The sequence below is a fragment of the Alosa pseudoharengus genome, unplaced genomic scaffold, assembly GCF_046254945.1.
Source record: "Alosa pseudoharengus isolate Yale_2024_CS ecotype anadromous, Long Island Sound unplaced genomic scaffold, YU_APseudo_1.1 YU_APseudo_1.1_scf_11, whole genome shotgun sequence".
Lineage (NCBI taxonomy): Eukaryota > Metazoa > Chordata > Actinopteri > Clupeiformes > Clupeidae > Alosa > Alosa pseudoharengus.
The window spans coordinates 23,608,333-23,627,310 of NW_027468576.1; the positions used below are offsets into that span (position 1 = coordinate 23,608,333).

Consider the following 18,978-nt stretch of genomic DNA (forward strand, 5'->3'; position numbering starts at 1 on the left):
TGACAGGCATTCCCTAGGAACACCTACGCATGCTTGTCAGCTTATATAAGAGCATGCATGCATGCAGTCAATAAAGGCTAAACAAAAAGAAAGAGACTCTAATGGGTACTAAATTGATAGAATGCTAAGAGAAAAGTTCAGATCTATAAAGTAAAAAGCCATTTTAAATTCTACCTGAATTGACTCTTGAGCAGTTCATTTGATCGTGAACACCGTCTATTTGAATGTGTAAGCTGACCCCACCTCTTGCCTGGGAGTTACTCTACCCAGTGCACCTGAGATGGAGTTGGACCACAGGGTCATATATTTCTCACGCACCAGCGGCTCTGTTCAGCCAGCAACCATAAAATGGCCACAGCGTGCACACAAATGTACCCCCTCCGCCCAGGGCAGGACTGTGACTGATGCATTCATGCTTCAGTGTGTAAACCCTTCGCTCCCCAAATCACACAGGTATCATAACACACCCTGTTGGTGTTATTTTATGTGTGTGAGTGTGTGTGTGTGTGTGTGTGTGTGTGTGTGTGTGTGTGTGCGTGTGTGTCGTCCTGCTGAGTTCTTCTGTGAGAAGATGTTGGGGTTGATTCTTGGGTTTTTGGCTATGGCATACCCCCTGCCCGTGTGGGGGTTTGGCTTTGCCACCAATTTCTCCTTTTACACTGGCCTGTGTGATGGAGCCTTTAAGTGAGTGCAGATGTGGACAGGTCCTTTTGTTATACGGTTCCCTCAGCTGTACAATCGGTCAGGAGAGCCGAGACGAACACGGAGACGAGACGCTGAGACGAGACGAGACGCTGAGACGAGACGAGACGCTGAGGAGATTAAAACGAGAAGTGAAGATGAGTGACGAGTCAGACAGGGAGAGAGAGGCTCCTGCTGACAGGGAGAGAGAGGCTCCTGCTGACAGGGAGAGAGAGGCTCCTGCTGACAGGGCGCATGTCAAACTGTGTCATGAGGAAGCGGATGCTGCTGCTCTCCCACTGAAGTCTGACTGACGTGTTCTCTCCTCCCTCTCTCCCTTATCCCTCCATCTTTCCTCTCCTTTCTCTCTCTCCCTCTTCCTCCCCACTGTCCTCTGTCTATCTTCTCCTCCCTCTCTCTTCACTCCATTTCCTCTCTGCTTGGCCCTTTCCCTCCTTTCCCCTATTTTCCTCTTTCTCCTCGCCCATCTCTCCTCTCCTTTCTGTCTCTCTCTCCTCTCTCCCTCCCTCCTGTCCTTTGTCCACCCCCCCCCCCTCCTTCTCTCATACAGCTGTGTCTAACCTGGACGTGGAGAGCAAGCTGACGTCCCACTACCAGGCCCCCTGGCACCAGCATCGTAATGTGTTCCACCCCTCCACCCGGCCGCCCTGCGTGGAGGAGCTCCACCGCCACGCCAAGCAGAGCCTGCGGGCGCTGCAACGAGGTCAGGCCCACAGCTGCCACAGTTAGCCATTAGTCTTCAACACCTCCATCTCTCTCTCACTCTCCCTTTCTCACTCTCTTTCTCTCTCGCTCTCTCTTCACCTATCTATCTCTTTACATATCTTTCTCTCTATCTATCTACACAGTATCTTTCTCTCCATCTACACAGTATCTATCTATCTATCTATCTATCTATCTATCTGTCTATCTTTCTCATGGTGTTAATTTTACACCCATTACTTTTTATATCACAGTTATCTCACTAATAGTGCACGTGTGTGTATGAGCATGTGTGTGTGTGTGTGTGTATGTTTAGCCAGCCTCACTTGAACTGTATGTCTGTGTGTGTTGCCTTATGTAATGTGAGATGTAATTGACAAGCATGTGATCTATGACCTGGCCACGTTGTCTCATGTTGTTTTTATGTCTGTCTGTCTGTTTGTTTGTTTTTCTAACATCATTCCAAAGGCTTCTCATGGAGTCATGAGCCAGGTCTGCATTTCTGTCTTCCATAGATAAACATTGCCCCCTAGTGGCATCCAGAAAAAAATACACAAAAAAAGTATCTGAAATAAGATGCACTGGGGAATTCAGTATTGTGGGAAATTCACTGGGAGATTCCCTGTGTCATAGTAACTGCATGCCATAGACAAATGTGTGACAGTGTGTGTTTGTGGTGTGTGTCGCCCTGTGTGCCCTGCAGACACAGTAATGATATGTTTGTGCCAAATGTGTGTTTGTGTCCGTGTGTGCTGTGCTGTAGAATGGGTGGATCCCCATGTGTGGTGTTTATTTAACAGTGTTTCTCTACTGTGAATGTCACATGATGTGTTGACTTGTGATGTGGTATTTGTATTGATGTAGCCTACACACAGTCAACATCCTTCGTGTGATGTTCTTTGTGTAAAGAGGCAATTTTGCATGGACTATAATTCAGTAATTTTGTGTGTGTGTGTGTGTGTGTGCGTGTGACTCTCTGTGTGTGTGTGTGTGTGTGTGTGTGTGTGTGTGTGTGGGCATGTCCAAAACAGACCAGCACCAGCGTCAGCAGGCCAGTAACAGGGAACGGCGGGTGACCATCAACATCTCGGTGGCACCTCCCATGCCCACGTACCCATCACCCCGCACACTCCGGAGGCGCGATCAGAAAGCACGGCACTTGAGAACGGTAAGATTCCACCTACACCTACACCAATACCTTGCCTTGTCTCTCTGTCTTGTTTCACACACAGAAAGTAAGCCTGTTTGGGTTTTCACACCTACTCAAGTAAGCTCAACTAGTAAAACTGGTCCTCACACTGTCATGTTAATTAGCTTGATACTCTGGAAGCACAGATACCACTGAAAATGTGCCATTTCACTGAACCTTGAGTCACTTTGAATGAAGGCATGTACTAAATGTAATTTTTAAGACATTCACATGGGTGTGTTGTCTTAGCTAGTAAAGGCGTTATGAGTAGCTGTTTTTGACCAGCATGCCTGTTATGTGTGGATGGGTTCTGTGTAGGAGAGGACAGGGGGGGACATAGACACAGAGGCACCTCAGACGCAGGTAAAAGAGTTTCTCCACCGCTGTCGTCACAACCTGTGTTTTAGCATGCTGCATCAATCAGCCCATCGGATCTCTTGAGGTAGATTGTGCCCAGTGGTCAGAGATGGACACTGTCTCCAAGAGGCCACTGCTGTCCATCTATAGAGCATGGAACACATTCTGTATTCTTTATTCCTTCTGTCATTTTGGTTGGATCCCTTTTGGTTTTTTATGTACAGTAGTAACAATATCCATTTAAATGTACATAGGTAGTCGAGTTTGAAGTTGTTGTTAAGTTGAGGCGTGAAATCACATCACATATATTTCCACCATGTCAACATTGATTGGAAATACATTAACCATGTTCTCTTTGTGATTATGCATGCTACCCACGTCACCTGTGTTCTCTCTATCTCTCTCTCTCTGTCTCTCTCTCTCTCTCCACTCTTTCTGTGAGATGACCAGTTAGCTAAATGTACACCTTTTGTTTTGTATCTCTCCTGTTTAAAGCTGCAAGAGGAAGCAGCTAGGGAAGCTGATAGTCAGACCATACAGAGACAGGTAAACACTAAACTACAGCAGCCATGTCATATGTGTCTCCTGTGGTTCATTTATCCAAATCATTCATGAGTCATGTACCAAGTCAGCCGTCATTGTGGGATTCATTGCCCTGTTTTCCCCAATTAGGTGGAAGATCATTTTCCTTCTTGTGCATTTAAAGACATGGTGTCTCATTTGTAAACATTTGAACATTCAATAGACCCTCAAGTAATGAACTACCTCTCTCCGTCACAGCAAAACATGGAAAATATTGTATTTCTTCCACAGTGACAGACATCCCAGGCAGAGGTTCAAACGTTGTGTCTTTTTTTGTCTAACTTATAATTAATTCTTATTTTAGGAGTGGACATGTCTTTATGGAGACATGTAAGCACAGAGATGGACTCCATTATGTTCATTAATCTTTCAGCTCCCCTCCCCACCGTCAATCCCTGATAATCCATACCTAGACCACCATGTTTTTCCTCATTGTGTTGCCCCCCTCCCTCCATTTTTAATTTCCCAGTAAGTAGGAGTATGTCCATCTTGTTTGTTTAGTTCTGATCCCCATTCATTGTTGCCGCCCTTGTGTTTGTACCCCTGTGTGTTTGTAGTTTGAGAATGCCCGCTCGTCCTCCCCCACTGAGTGCTGCCACTTCTCTCCCTGGAGAAAGGTACTGTACCCCCCCCCCCTTCCCCCTTCCCCCACCATGACGTCCACCACCACACCCACAACTCCGGCCTCTGCTCACAGCGTTTCCACTGTGTGTACTAATAACTAACTTTCAATGTTCAATCCTCCCCTTTTTAATCCCTTAACACTTCTTATTTTCTCACCTCTATGCAGCAGCATCATTAAATGAATGTTACTTCTCTACTTTGCTATCTGCTGTGTATTCCTCTCAACAGCATTAGGATGTCAATTAAAGTGAGTTGCTTCTCTTTGCTACTCCTGACAATAAGAAGGTTTCTCCTGTTAACTTTGACAGCATACACACTGTATGTGTTGTGTGTTCCTCAGCATGTTGGAACAAAATATCACAATTTAGATCATGATAATGCAGTATTTCTTGCATAAATGCATTGTAACTTGAAGGGTTGTGCTTCTGAATCTGGAGTATAAGGCTGGGTGTAGCAATGTAATTTTAGACCGGAAAAGACATTTGATGTCTTGCTACCCTTCAGTGTGTTGTGTGCGGGAAGTTTAAAAGGAGTCTGCTTTTAAGTGGAGTATGTGTGGAATGTGTGTGTGTGCGTTTCTGTCAGAAAGATAGAGAGAGAGAGAGAGAGAAGGGAAAAGAGAGGGAGCAACTGTTGCCAGGGATCTCATAATGACAGGGTTTCCAGGGTGAAGCTGGTGTCTGAGTGGAGTAGGTGTGTGTGTGAGAGAGTGTGTGTGTAAGAGAGCACACTGTAATTACCCATAAAGCCTGTGTGCTGTGGTTTCCCACAGACCCCGCCTGTGCGTCTGACTCGGGGAGAGAGAGCAGCTGTAGTGCTCTTCATTTACCCATGAGACCTTTCTCTCTCGTTTTCTCTATCGCTCTCTTTCTCTCTCTCTCTCTCTTTCTCTCACACACTCTCACCCCTCTCTGTTGGCCAGATTTCATGAATGACATTCTTTTACACTTCACCCCTGAGGTCCCCTCTCCCTTTTCTAATGAAAATAGCCTTTGAATGGAGGCCAGAAACTAGATCCAAACCAATACATTTGCCTTTTTCATTGCACCCCCTCCCACTTTCTCTGTCTCTCTCTATCTCTCTCCCACTCACTCACTCATACACACACACACACACACACACACACACACACACACACACACGCTAGGTTCGCTCTCTCCTTCTCACTCCTCTCACTCTTCTCACTATCCCTCTCTCTCCTCTCTTTTTTTCCTCCCTACCCCTGTCTCCCCCCTCCCCTCCCCTCTCCTCGCTCCTCTCCTTCACTTTCTCTCTCTCTCTCTCCCTCTTGCTCTTTCCCTGTCCCTCCTCTATCTTTCTGACAGCCTGCATCTCTCTCTCACACCCCTACTCTTCCTTCCCTCTCCCTGTCTGATGGCCGCTCTCAACTCTTTTCAAGCCAAAGTGCTTTTTTTTGTTTGACAAACAAATCAGCTGTACACTCACTCACTTTGATTCTGTTCTTCCCTTTTGCACCAGTAAAACTTTTTTCTCCCCCCCCCCCCCCCCCCCTTAATTTGTGGGGTGAAAGTTGCCTTGGAAACGGTTTCCTTTCGTGGCCAATGTTTATTGTGAGGCCCTCACCAGTCTGTAGGAGGAGTGAGAGAGACAAACTGAGACAGACAGAAAGAAACAGAGAGAGAGAGAAAGAGTGTGAGAGAGAGAGAGAGTGAGAGTGGGGGGAGAACACACAAAAGCTGATGGACCAGCTCTCAATAAGACCAGCTCTTAACCATGGGGGGGTGGTGCCATACACTGGTGGCTCTCAGCTTGTCGGCTCGCACGCACATGACTTTGTAAACATTCTGCAAGGTAAGGCTGTTTCTGCTTCTCTGCTCTGCTCTGCTCTCCGAGGGATGGGATCTGACATGGAGGGCAGGCATGTCCGTCACTGAACCTGCATGTTAAAGTGAGAAGGCCTGTTGTGCTGCGCTGTGCTGCAAGGGTAGGGACAGACTGTTTATTCTGGCTGGGAGATCACTATATTAGGGAGTGGGGAGAGAAGAGGGACAGACAGAGGATGATGCAGGAGGGAGAAGGAGCTGTGGCTCTCAGCCTGTGCTCCTCACTGGACGCTGTGCTGCAGAGATTGCTGTGTTGTTGTTTGGGTGGTTGGTTGGTTTGCTTTCTCAGGTTAAAGGGTTTTTTTTAGGGTAGAGAAGCCTTGATAACTGCGGTCATGTTCTCACTGCTCTCAGCAGCAGACTGTACAGGGTTTGCCCGTTCTCTCTCTCACTCACACACACACACACACACACACACACACACACAGAGTATCTGATTTCAGTCTTTTTTACACTATTCATTGTGAGGAAAATGGAGATAGTGTTATTTAAACTTTTTTTGTTTATGATAGACTGGTGTGAACAGGTGGTTGACACACAGTCCAGTCATACTGATTTGTATGAGCCTCCTTTTAGAAATGACCTCTTGGATATACAGAATTAAAATGATTATCAATTATTCAGTTAGCATTATACAAGACTCTTAGCTATACATGGCAATGCGGTTCTTTTTCAGACCTCTATTTCTTATTGTTATTACAAAGAATGCAAACTCTAAAATTAATAACTTTCACGTAATTCATATAACTTTTCATAGCTTGACATTGATTATCCTCAGCATGTTATCTCTCCCCATTTCAAGCCGTGTGCACCAAAGGGCTGTTGTTGCTGTGTTTAAATTTAAATGTACCCCTACAAGGTTATTTGTCTTTCTAGTTGCACTGCTTTTGAATGTTTTCTTGCTGTGGGACTTCTTTCAGGCAAACCTAGATCAATACTCGGCTTCACTAATTCTGCTTCATCTTTATCTGTTTCACTCATACATCCCAGAGTGTTTAATCTCACCTCACTGTTTGCCATGCTCCTTGTGTGTAACCAATGAGTTTCAAATTCTGTGATGTGTGCTTGTCTTCAATAAAACATTATGTCAGGTGTGGTAGAATATGTATCCACCCTGACACAGGGCCGGTTTCCTAAACATGGAGTAAGCCTAGTATTAGACTGGAAGAGAACTTCAATGGAAATCTCCTTTGGAGAAAGCTTTTAGTCTAGCGTTATGCCTAATTCATGTATGAAAACTGGCCCTGTGCATTTAAAATGAAATGAATAACCACATACATGAAAGACTGAGAACATTGCCGAAGCCAGCACACATCAGTTAGTGACATTACGCACCGTGTGGCCACTAATATCCCATCCCTCTCTCTCTCTCTGTCCCTCTGTCTCTCTCTCTTTGTCTATCTGTCTCTCTCTCTGTCTCTCTCTATCTGTCTCTCTGGTGGTATCCTCATGTAACCCTGCCAGCTAACCCTGCTGTGACCTTACCGCGCCATTGTCCTCATGTGTTTCCAGGCTGCTCCACCCACTGACCCCGACTCAGAGGTGGTGGCTCTAGGCCACCGGCCCAAGTGCCCCATCCCTAACGTCCCCTCCACGCTGGACAAGCAGACTAACTGGTCCCACCCGCTGCCGCTGCCCACGCCCGAGGAGAGGATGAAAACCGATTCCCAAGTGGTCACCTCGTGCGTCGTGCCCATTAACGTTACGGGTAAATTGCCGAAGCTTTTTCATCCTTTTACTGCTGGCCACTAACTGACGGTGCTGTGTGTAGGCTACTTGCCAGTGTGGATGTGATGGTGCTTAATAGACCCTGCTGTTGATTTGTTTCTCATAGTTTCCTTAAATAAATGTTTGCGCCTGCAGTTCAGCTGGGGGAGTAATGTGTTTGCATTGCCAGGGTCATTGACTCTCACTCGCTGGAATGTCTGGTATGATAATGACTGATAAAGTGCAGTCCATTTCTCTGTCATTTTGGATAAAACTCCAGCTGACTGAGAATAAATGGACTTGTATATACACTACGCTATTATTAATTAGGCAAGATGAAAAATAATTTCTTAGCTTAGATATTTATGATCCTATGAATACATAAACACAGGTCTGGTTGTGTGGTTAGTGTTGAAATAGGACTTTGATGTGTTAACACACAGTCAGTGATTCATAAGTAACTGTAGCGTTATGATGTTTTACGGCTGTGTTGGCCCATGGTTGATAACACCCATGAATGGCTTTGTATAAACTGGGCTGTCCCGTTGACTCTAGAATCATTAGTGTTGTTCCACAACCCATTAGGAGCATTCTCCGCTTGTGTCTATCCTGCGTTTCAATTGCATAGTAAGCACTTCTGGTTTGATCTCTGGACCAAAGTACATGTAAGTGTAAAGAGACACTGATCGATAAATTATACAGTGTGATTTCATACGTTCAATGTTATAGTAGTCAGTTGCTGTCTGTAAAGAATATTTGCTCATCACTTTTGCCCTGTCGAAGGACAAATTCATTATTTAGAAGGATGTGCTCGATGTTTAGTCAAGTGATGAATCTGATGATAGCTATTGGTATTTATCTATCATTTTGTGTTTAAGCCAAAAACGTACCTGATATACTGAAATACTGTGTCACAATGAAGTATAACTTGTTTGATAAATGCCATGTAATCCTGCGGCATGGAGACCAGCCTCGCACAGCATCCCGTGTGCTGTAATTTGAACTGAAGTGAGAGTTTGCAGCAGGCTCTCCGTGTAAGTGTGTTGAATCGTGTATTGTGTGTATTGTTTTCAGAGGAGGTGTCCGTCTCTTCCTCCCCCCCAGCGATATCAGCCTTCTTCAGTGAGCCATGTTTTACGTGTCCATTTGACTGTGTCGCTGTACTAGTGTCATCACATCCCCCCCTCCCCTCTAATTCACCCACAGATACTGCTGTAGAGAGTCTAGCCTCTTGTGTCATTTGCATATAGGACATGAACATTGGCAGAGTGCTTTAATAGTGCCCACATTGTTTTTTGTTCAGTGCTTGATGGGGCATTTTCACAAAGGTCATCGCTGAATTTCCACATAGTCTTTCAAATGGCTTAACATCATCATGGCTAATGAGACAACCAGCTTAGCATGTGAATCTAACCGCAGGCCTAAGCTATGTGAGTTCATTGTCATTAAAATGAAGTGAACCCACTGCAAAACCCATGTGTAACTTATTGCAAGACATTGTCGAAGGGGAATCAGGTAAAAAACCACACCAATCACGGTTCATAAACCACCACCTTCCTGGCTGTTTGGATGGCTTATGTGGTCTGGGAAATGCAGAGGAGGTTAGACAGTGCCCCATGCATGCCAATTAGTTGCGTTAGGGGGATGAAAAAAGCCTGCCCAAATTCATTTACTGTCCACTGCATTGAGTTGAGGTGGTCTGGACGTCACCAGGCCAACCGAATCGGAGTCAGGGTAAAGGCAGACGGAAACAGCTCGCTGCAGGGAAAGTACGGTAATTGCTGTGATGCTGAAAAGTCAAACTAGCGATCACATGATAACTCATGAAGCGCGATGAGGGTAAACAGCACAACAAATCAGTGCTGGGAGGGAGAAACTGTGAAAAGACAAAAGAAGAGGGAATGGCCAAAGTGGGCTTAGGGCGTGGTAGTAGGAACGGCAGGCTATTTATTTGACTAGTCTGTATACCCTACCCCAACTTGTTTTGCTTTTGTTTCAAATGTGTGACCCCAATCAACTTGCATGACATTACATTCTGTATGTCTGGTATTATATGTACTGTCAATACAAAGGCATAGTGTGTTTTGATGTCAAATCCAAGTGATTATGTGTCCTATGCCTGTATTCACAAACAATATACAGATCTGAAGCCAGTAAATGTAGTGATGTATAAAATCAGTGTACATGCATGCCTAAACATTTGGAGCAATAATTACAAATATCCATCAAGTATCTAGTCTGGAGATTGCATGCTTTCGAAATGCTCCGATAAGCACACTCATTTTTTTAAATCCAGAACGTGCCTAGCTTGCTGCCACAAAGACTAAAAAGTAAACCATTCTGTGGTAGCCTAGCGGACAGCAAGTGTTTTAATGCAGGCACAGATCAAGTGACGAAATTAGCATCCAAGCAGCTCCCTGAGGCATGAGTGTGAGAAAGCTAAGAGGAAAGGACACGAGCACAGTCACTGGCACACACAACAGCCTCTCACATGCCCGCTCTTCCCTTTGCAGGGGTCGGCTTTGACAGAGACGCCAGTGTGCGCTGCTCACTCGTTCACTCCCAGTCGGTGCTTCAGCGGAGGAGGAAGTTGAGGAGACGGAAGACCATCTCCGGAATTCCCAGGCGTGTGCAGCAGGACCTAGGTACAGTAGACCCTTACTCATGTGCATGGTTCCTTTTTTTCCCAATATAATCAACTACATTATGAGTATTATTTTAAAAATCTGAAGAATCACAGTGACAATAGGGAATAGTGTAGAGTTACTGTCCATCTGAAAGGAGGGAATATTAGGAAAATGTGTTAAAGTGTGTTTATTCAATACTACTGTCCTTCTTAAAAGCACACTAAAGAATTGAGAAATCCTTGATATCTAGTTCTCTTTTGACATCGTCAGTCTCCATTTGCTTTTGACTAACATAATGTACCTTTGTTTCTTTAGACTCGGATGAGTCTCCTGTTGCGAGGGAGCGGACGGTGATTGTGCACGCGAACCCCGAGGCCTGCCAGGAGGACGACAGGCTCAGCAGCCACCTCAGTACCAAGGACTCGGGCTGCCAGACGGAGGAGATCCTCATCGCCGCCACGGCCCCCTCACGCAGGCGGATACGAGCCCAGAGAGGCCAGGGCGCCACCGTCTCGCTCTCCCACTCCACGGGCAACATCTCTTCTCTGCCCGACAGCTCCGACACCATGTACAGCTCCTCCGTGGGCGCCCGTCTGCGCTCCCGCAGCCTGCCCCGCGACGGGAGGCACCTGGTGGACGAGGACCACGACGAGAGTGAAGAGGACGACGAGGAAGAGGAGGAAGAGGAGCTCTCGCCGTTCGAGGCGGAGGACTTCCTGCCAGTGCCCGGGGAGCACATCCTGAAGGACGAGGAGGAGAGCACGGACGACCAGGCGCTTCCTGAACATCAGCTCGGCAGCCTGAAGTACAAGCAGCACGCGGGGAGTCCCGAGCATGGCTGGCTGGAGCGCGGGCGCTCGCGGCTCCCGCGGAAGGTGGACATGGGGAGCTGCGAGATCTCGTCCAGCTCGGACACCTTCAGCAGTCCCATCCACTCGGTGTCCAACGCCGGGGTGCTGACCAGTCAGATGGACCACAAGGAGGACCACCAGTCCTCGAGCGGTAACTGGAGCGGCAGCAGCTCCACCTGCCCCTCACAGACGTCCGAGACCATCCCCCCCGCAGCCTCCCCACCACTGACCGGCTCCTCGCACTGTGACTCGGAGCTGTCCCTTAATGCAGTTTCGCATGCCAATGATGACACAGCCGGTTTCATCCTAGACCCTTACCCGACGGACAGGCTGCAGGGCCTCAGGGGCCACAGGACGGGCTCTTTCACCTCAACAGCCACGGACATGCTGGACGACGCAGGGGTCAGCACGGCCAGTGAGGGAGAGTGGGGCTACCCGCACCACCGGCACAGCACGTCCTACCATCAGGACTTCAGCCCTGAACACTCACGGGAAGAAGAGGGCAGCTTGGAGTGCCCGAGCTTCGCCAGCATAGCCACCTTTGAAAGCCTCACGGACAAGCCACCGTCTGACAAGGCTGACACCGTCTCCCACTACTCGGTGGACACCGAAGGCTACTATACCTCCATGCACTTTGACTGTGGTCTTAAAGGTAGCAAAAGCTTCACGTATAACTATGCAGCTCAAGAGCAGCGTCAGGCGGAGTACAGAAGTCACATGACCCTCGGGAGACACTGTCTATCCCTGAGAAAACCAAAGGCGAAGCCTGCTCCGCCCCAACGCAGCACGTCCCTGAGGAAGATCAGTGGTGCTGGAGGTGGAGGCCCTCACAACAAGAGCGAACCAAAGATAACCTGTGGGCAGACCCTGCCAATGTCTTCCAGGGAGAGGAAGCTGCAGCTGGACTTAGCCAGCTCCTCAGGACCGCCTGAGAGTGAGGAGACGCTTGAAGCTTGGGGGGTGGAGAGCACCAGCGAGATGACCGATGTGACATTGTTCGTCTCTGGTGAGACGCACTCTTTTAAGGATGAAGGGGCCGTGCAGTCTGAGTATGCGGATCTCTGGCTCCTCAACGACCTGAAGTCGAGCGATCCCTACAGGTCGTTGTCGAACTCCAGCACTGCTACAGGTACAACGGTCATCGAGTGCATCAAGTCCCAGGAGAGTTCTGAATCGCAGACGTCGCAGTCGGGGTCACGAGCCACCACGCCCTCACTGCCTTCAGTGGAGAATGAGTTCAAGCTTCCCTCGCCAGAGAAGCTGATTGGCCTCGCCTCACCCTCCAGTGGGTATTCCAGCCAATCAGAAACCCCGACATCCACCTTCCCCTCTGCTTTCTTTCCAAGTCCCTTATCCCCGAGCAGTGGCAAGAGGAAGCCAAAAGTTCCCGAGAGAAAGTCCTCTCTCTCTTCCTTACAACTACAACAACAACAACAACAGCACCAATCATCCAAGAGGGACCTAGAGCTGCCAGTCATACCTCCAACTCACCTTGACCTAAGTGCTCTTCACAACGTTAACAAGCCTTCAGCCCACCGGAGCCAGATGCACATCCTCCATCAGAACAAGCAGAAGGCGGCAGCTGCTGCAGCAGCCAAAGCAGAGGCCAGAGCCTCTGCAGCCGCTGCCGAAGCTATTGTCGGCGCGGCATCCATGGCCATCACTCCCACGGTGCTCCGTTCAGTCCAGCTGCGGTCTGTCGGGAGGTCGGGCGAAGGAAGTTACGAGAGGCTCGCCACCGCCACACGGCCCAAGTGTCCCACTGTGACCATCAGCACCACCCCGGCAAACACCAAGCCTTTAGAATCGCGGAAACCTCCACCTTACAGACCCCAGGAACCCCACACTCAGGAGCACTGTGGATCACTGTTTACTCCAGGCAACAGAGCCGTGGCAAAGGATGTAGCAAGTAACAGTGGAGTGAGATTCAGGCACGACAGGCTTGCACCAATGCCCCTGTGGAGTATGACAGCCTTCCGAGGCCAGCCAGACCAAGCGGGGCCTGAAGATGACCGCTTGGAGAGCGGGACCGAAGGTCAGGGGATCTCTGAGGGCACTGCTGATTCTGAGGAAGAGAAGCAAGGCTTGAGGGTCGTAAAGCCTCTCTTCCCCGGGAGCAGTATGGACGTGGAACAGAATGAAGCACTGAAATTGGAACTAAAAGAGGAAAGCTCGACGTTGTTGTGTCTGACTAAGACGGGGTCTCCACCGATCCAGCACGGAATAGCCAAGAGGTCTGAAAGTCTTGACCAAGTGCCTGATATAATAACTCAATCAGAAACATCGCAAGCTTACTCAATCAGCGATGCTGGTAACCAAGAGGAGGAATATGAAACATCAGGTGTTCCTACCAGAAGTGCCTCGCAGGACAGCAGGGAGGATGGCTCCACTCCAGACGAGGACTACTTCAGCAAGGGTATTTTGGTGTTTTACTCTTTCCAACAGTATTATCATTTAGCAATAAGCCCTGTGAGTCCGTAGAACTGATTTTAGAACAGCTAAGGGGCGTTATCCATGCAAGCGGAGTGCCTAAAACCCCCTTTAGCTGTTCTAAAATCAGTGGTATATTGCTTTTCTAAAACGGCAACTACATATATCTGGCAAAATTTCAGAAAATATATTTCAGCCAATCATAATCAAAGACCGGAACTATCCGTTTTAGAATGTACTCTTTTATACTATACTTTTTTCATCTTTTGATAAATGAAATAACATTCACTGTTATTGTGAGTTTTCAGTATTTTCAGGTATCTGGTGTTCAGGTGTTTGTGTTTGTGTCAAGGTGCATGTTATTGAAACAGTTGTTCATTTCCTTTCAGAGTCCACACCCAGCGATCCCGCAGTATCTCCATTAAATGATGACAGTAGATCGGACGAGGACAGTGTCTTCCTGTCACCGAATCGGAGCCGTACAACTGAGGATCTCTTTGCAATGATTCACAGGTTAGTGGTCTGTTGCAGCAGTATTGTCAGCTTGTTATGTATCATCTGTGAAGCCAATAGAACTAATGTAGTTGTACATTTGATCTTGTTTAGGTCCAAAAGGAAAGTGCTTGGGAGAAAGGACTCTGGAGACCTAGGAGGGCGGAACAGGTTGGGTGGTGCATCAGCCACCACTCCACTCAACAACACTATGACCTCTCCAACTACGCCCGTTACACCAACCACGCCTACCACACCAACGGGTCCTCTTCAGAGAACTCCAGGACAGATATACAGAAGCGCGAAAAAGTCCAGCACCTCCAACGAGGAGTTCAAGCTGCTGCTGCTGAAGAAAGGCAGTCGGTCCGATTCCAGCTACCGCATGTCGGCCACAGAGATTCTGAAGAGCCCGATCGCGCCAAAGTCTCCCGGTGATTCGTTCGCCGAGGGGGGCAAGCAGCTAAGCGAGCCCGGCTCTCCCCAGCATCAGCAGTCCCCGCCAGGCACATCCGAGCAGCTGTCCAGCCCTTTCCCCAAAGCCAACACAGAGGGCTTTTCCCCGAAAGCCTTTCCTGTCACTGCCTCTTCACGGCAGGGGCGCTCTAGAATACCACCTGCTGCAAACAGCAGCCGGTACAGTACCCGCAGCCGGCTGTACACGGCACCCATGCAGGCAATCTCAGAGGGGGAGACGGAGAACTCCGACGGGAGTCCACACGACGACCGCTCCTCTTAGAGTATGCACCTTCCGCTTTAACACTGTAAAGGCTACTAACACAAAAAAACATTTTTTAAAAGAAGGCATGACAGGAGACAAAAAAACGAGAAAAGCCTTCAGACGGAGCTAATGCTCTGACAGTTGCATTGTTCGAAGATAATTTGATGCGTGTGTCACTGAAAATTGTGAGAAGAAAATAAGGACTGAAAAAAAAACTTTGTTTGTACCCTTTTTGTACCACACAACAAGAGTGAACCGGTTTTAGGGGAAAAAAACAAAGCCTATTCTAGTGATGTTGTAGTAATCCAATATGATTTTTAATTGTTAATATTTTTAAAATGCTGCAGTCCTTGAGAACTACATCATGAAATGACTTTCAAAAGCTGGTTATCAAATGTAGAGTGATGATGAACTATGACAGAATACTTTACAAGGGCACAGGGGCATCATTCCACAAATGTCCAAGCAGTCCTTCTTTGTAGCTTTTCAGAGAAAACACAAATTGCATTGTGAAATGAAATGAAATATTCAAACATAATGTACTGCATAGGACATGACTGTGAAAAGCAAGTGGTCCAGAAAATTTCACAAGAAGGGAATGATCAATTCCTACATGCTAATTTGTCACTGCAAAGTGACACTTGGGACAATCTAATGGTGGCCTTTTGTATAGTGGGTCTTAGGATTGATTGGGCTGATATGACACGTGTTTAAGACTGTTCAGCCTTTTTACGGCGGGTCTGAAAAACCTTCAGCTGGAAGCTTGGCAGGGTAGGTGCTTTGTCACCTACGGCACCTTTGCACTTCTCTCAGTTCCTCAAGAATACCACTTCATAGAGTTTTATATGAAATTAATGCCACATTTTAAAGGTAGAGATATAAATATCTATATCTATATACATATATATATAAAGAGGCTATATACATATATGTTTTTAATGACACAAGCTCAAAATGGCAGTGAATTCTTTGTCCGTGGCACATGGTGATTACACCCAGCTATGCCTGCCTTAGGTGTTACAGTAGTTATTATGTGAACTCAATATACTGGGATCTATCACACAAACCTCAGTGCAAGAGGCATGCTATTTAAAGCGCAGCTCTTCTATTTTAATGAAATGTTTGGTATTTCTAAATCTTCAAATCACAAGAGGAAACACATTGACTGTGCTCATGGTATTTTCCACATTTTTTTCCACCTACTCAGAAAAAAAATAGACTGTTGTAGTGACAGTAACAGTTGATCACTTGACAAAATGACCACCATCATAGCTTTGTGGAAACTCTAAAACAATATGGTTACCCAATGTATTCTGTGAATACCTCTGCAATTATGTATACTGTTGATTTGAGATTTTATGCTGTTCACTCAAAGGTGAATAATTTAGTCATCACATTCACAGACACACAGCAGGATTAACACTGTGCAATTTAGAATAGGAAAAACAAGCCCTGTGAAACCAGTAGATTGCTGGGTAGCAGAACACTTTGACCAGCATGTGGTGAAGTGTGTTTCGTTACATAATACCCCCTTGTCTTCTCATTATACGCATGCATTTGAAAAAAAAAGCAAAATAAGAGAAAGTTTGCAAATGGGAAAATATATAAATATACCTATATATACATAAAAACTCAAATTTTGTGAATTAACATTGTCAACATCATTTGAAATTGTCTCGTCAGTATGTTGAGTAGATGTATACTGTATCCATTTTCTTCGAACTGTATGGTAGTGTTTTTTGCCATATCTAAGCAAACTTACTTGACAATCTTAATCAAATCTCTTATGGCTAGTTCGGGTGGAAACTTCAGAGGTGGCGACAAGGCAAAGGGAACATGGATTGAGCTGTGGCCGAGAGGCAGGGGTCAGAGAGCTTGGGCCTTACACAAGCCAAGATGGAATGGCTAGATGATGTGGCCGAAAGGCGTTCTGTAGTATACGTGATCATGGGTGTATGTATGCAATGTTGAGAGGGCAGTGGAAAGTGTAGAGTTGGAGCAAGAGGGATGGTTTTCGATTTGGAGGATGGCTCATGAGAGGATGTTCTTTGTGCAGCTAATTGCTGTTTTAAGGAAAATGGAACAGTCTTGAGCCTATTTTGCCAGGATCAAATTAGAGTGCAAAGTCATGTTTGAAAGAGTGGGTGTCTCGTTGTGGTGTTCCATGTGAGAGACTTTCCATGTCTCTTGTTTTTGAGGTTTTTAAATTGTGACAAAAAATGTGTAAATACATAGATTTTCTTAAACATATGCCACACCCCTATATTTTTGTTTCATATCCAAACCTTGAGGTTTTGGAATCTAACCATTATTTTTATCATTCTGATGCAGCAAATGACTACATTTAGATATATTTATTTTTGGTACTAAAAGACTAGAATCAAGAAAGAAAGGAACTTTGGTTCAAAATTGGAAATTGAAAGAAATAATTGTCCTGTAATTGGTGCATATCTATTCTCTATAATGGCTTAGAATACGGAGCGCAATACATTTCAGCAAAGATTTTATTATTGTTTTACTCTAAATAAATTCTTATTCTTTTTTTTTGAACCAAAAAAGAGCTGAACAGACACATCAAGCTTTGAATCATGTTTAATCAACTGTAGACACTGGTTACTTAGAACATAAATGAGGTTTAAGATGAACCAGTGAAAACCTCCTAACGCTGGGGGGAAACATATTACCGATAAGCTATAGTGTGTGTTAGCCAAACATTGAAAATCATTTAATTTGCAAAAAATATTTTCTGGTCCCCCATTTCACATACACAAAACAAATTGCCATCCCATTGACTCACAACAAAGATACAGCTTTCTGTTTGCTAAGGAAACACTGGTACAGACACAGAGTACGGTTTCACTCTGAGTGAAACTACTTTACAATATCTTTGTAGCTATACCTCTCTACTTGCATTGTTGCATGACACGAAGCTAACATGGCAGTGTCAAAGCTTTTAACTATTAATGTCATTCTGGCCTTAAATGAGCTAAACCGACAAAGGGAAAACAATAGCGGCTGCCTCCTTTGACCACATATCTGCTATATTACTACTCCCCAAAGAGAGAGATGGTCTACTGTTGGTTTACATTGAGATGGCTTATGAGCTCTTTTGTAAAGGTTAAAACTGTTTCGAAATCTACCTTTTACAAGGTACACAGAGGGCAACAATTCTCTTTACCATCATTCCAAGAATTTAAAGTATAACTTAGACATTTGCACTGATATAGTGAAGTTTGTGAAGTATTCATTTTGTCTCTTGCTGTACCTAAAGTTATTTATATAGGATTTCCATTTTAAACTGTTTGAATTTTCTTTACAGCTGAACTAAGCATGCTCCAAGGGAAGAGACACAAGTAGCACATACTTTTACCAAAGGGTCGAAGTTGTCTACAGGTGTAAGCAAAGATGTTTTAAGGTTACTTGATCAAATAAAATATCATAAACAAATAAATTGCCTGCTTAAAAGAGAGTTACAAAACTGTTTCGGTACTAGATGCAACTCCTTCAGGCTGTAAGCTTCAATCAAGTAGATTAGCATCAGTTTTGTATTTTTGTACAGATTTGTAAATACAATACCTTTCTAAATTGTTGCAAAGGTGTTTCTTTTGTAAAATGTTTTCAAAGTTTACATTACTTCCAAGCCTTTGTATATTTTTGAGCTGTGCAACTCTTTAAGTCTTGTATTTATTTTTTAGTAAACATTGTGAAAATCCCATTGTAAATCTCTGAACAATGATTTGCCAGCATGACTGGCTGCTTAGTAAATGTGCATAGAAGGAGCCAATAAATGTGACTGCTTTGAAAAACAACCAGTGCTTAATTTATCAATCCAAGATATATCCCTCATATCGCATCTGACATCTTCTCATCTGATAAATGAGTTTGTGACATTTTAAGTAATACAATTACAGAGAAAATATAAATACTGTGTCCTAGACCTTGGTTAATGTCCTGCCTCACAGAAATGCAAATACTAGCTGAATTCTTAGCATTTGATCTAAACAAAGCTAACCTAAATAAAGTAATATAATATCACTCCTGACATCTTGCTCTCCTGACCCAGCACCAAACACCTTTTTCAAGCTAGTTTTGAATCAGCAGATATGATCAATATTGTCACATTAATCTCTACACAGTTTTTATTGGATCTCAG

At 45.5% G+C, this 18,978-nt stretch overlaps 1 protein-coding gene across 2 annotated transcripts in view; it reads left to right on the plus strand.

Moving 5' to 3' along the window:
* The window catches only part of nhsa (Nance-Horan syndrome a (congenital cataracts and dental anomalies)), an 88,616-nt gene extending 69,982 nt beyond the window's left edge, over positions 1–18,634 (plus strand). The window contains exons 2-10 of one of the 2 annotated variants that reach the window (XM_076278480.1): positions 1,253–1,405; positions 2,436–2,572; positions 3,446–3,496; positions 4,090–4,149; positions 7,513–7,708; positions 10,221–10,352; positions 10,650–13,601; positions 14,005–14,128; positions 14,222–18,634. In XM_076278480.1, the coding sequence (XP_076134595.1) occupies positions 1,253–1,405; positions 2,436–2,572; positions 3,446–3,496; positions 4,090–4,149; positions 7,513–7,708; positions 10,221–10,352; positions 10,650–13,601; positions 14,005–14,128; positions 14,222–14,843 (4,427 nt within the window). In that variant the 3' untranslated portion in view covers positions 14,844–18,634. The remainder of the gene's footprint in view (positions 1–1,252; positions 1,406–2,435; positions 2,573–3,445; positions 3,497–4,089; positions 4,150–7,512; positions 7,709–10,220; positions 10,353–10,649; positions 13,602–14,004; positions 14,129–14,221) is intronic. The other variant, XM_076278481.1, reaches the window with a different exon arrangement.
* Positions 18,635–18,978: the final 344 nt, after the last annotated feature.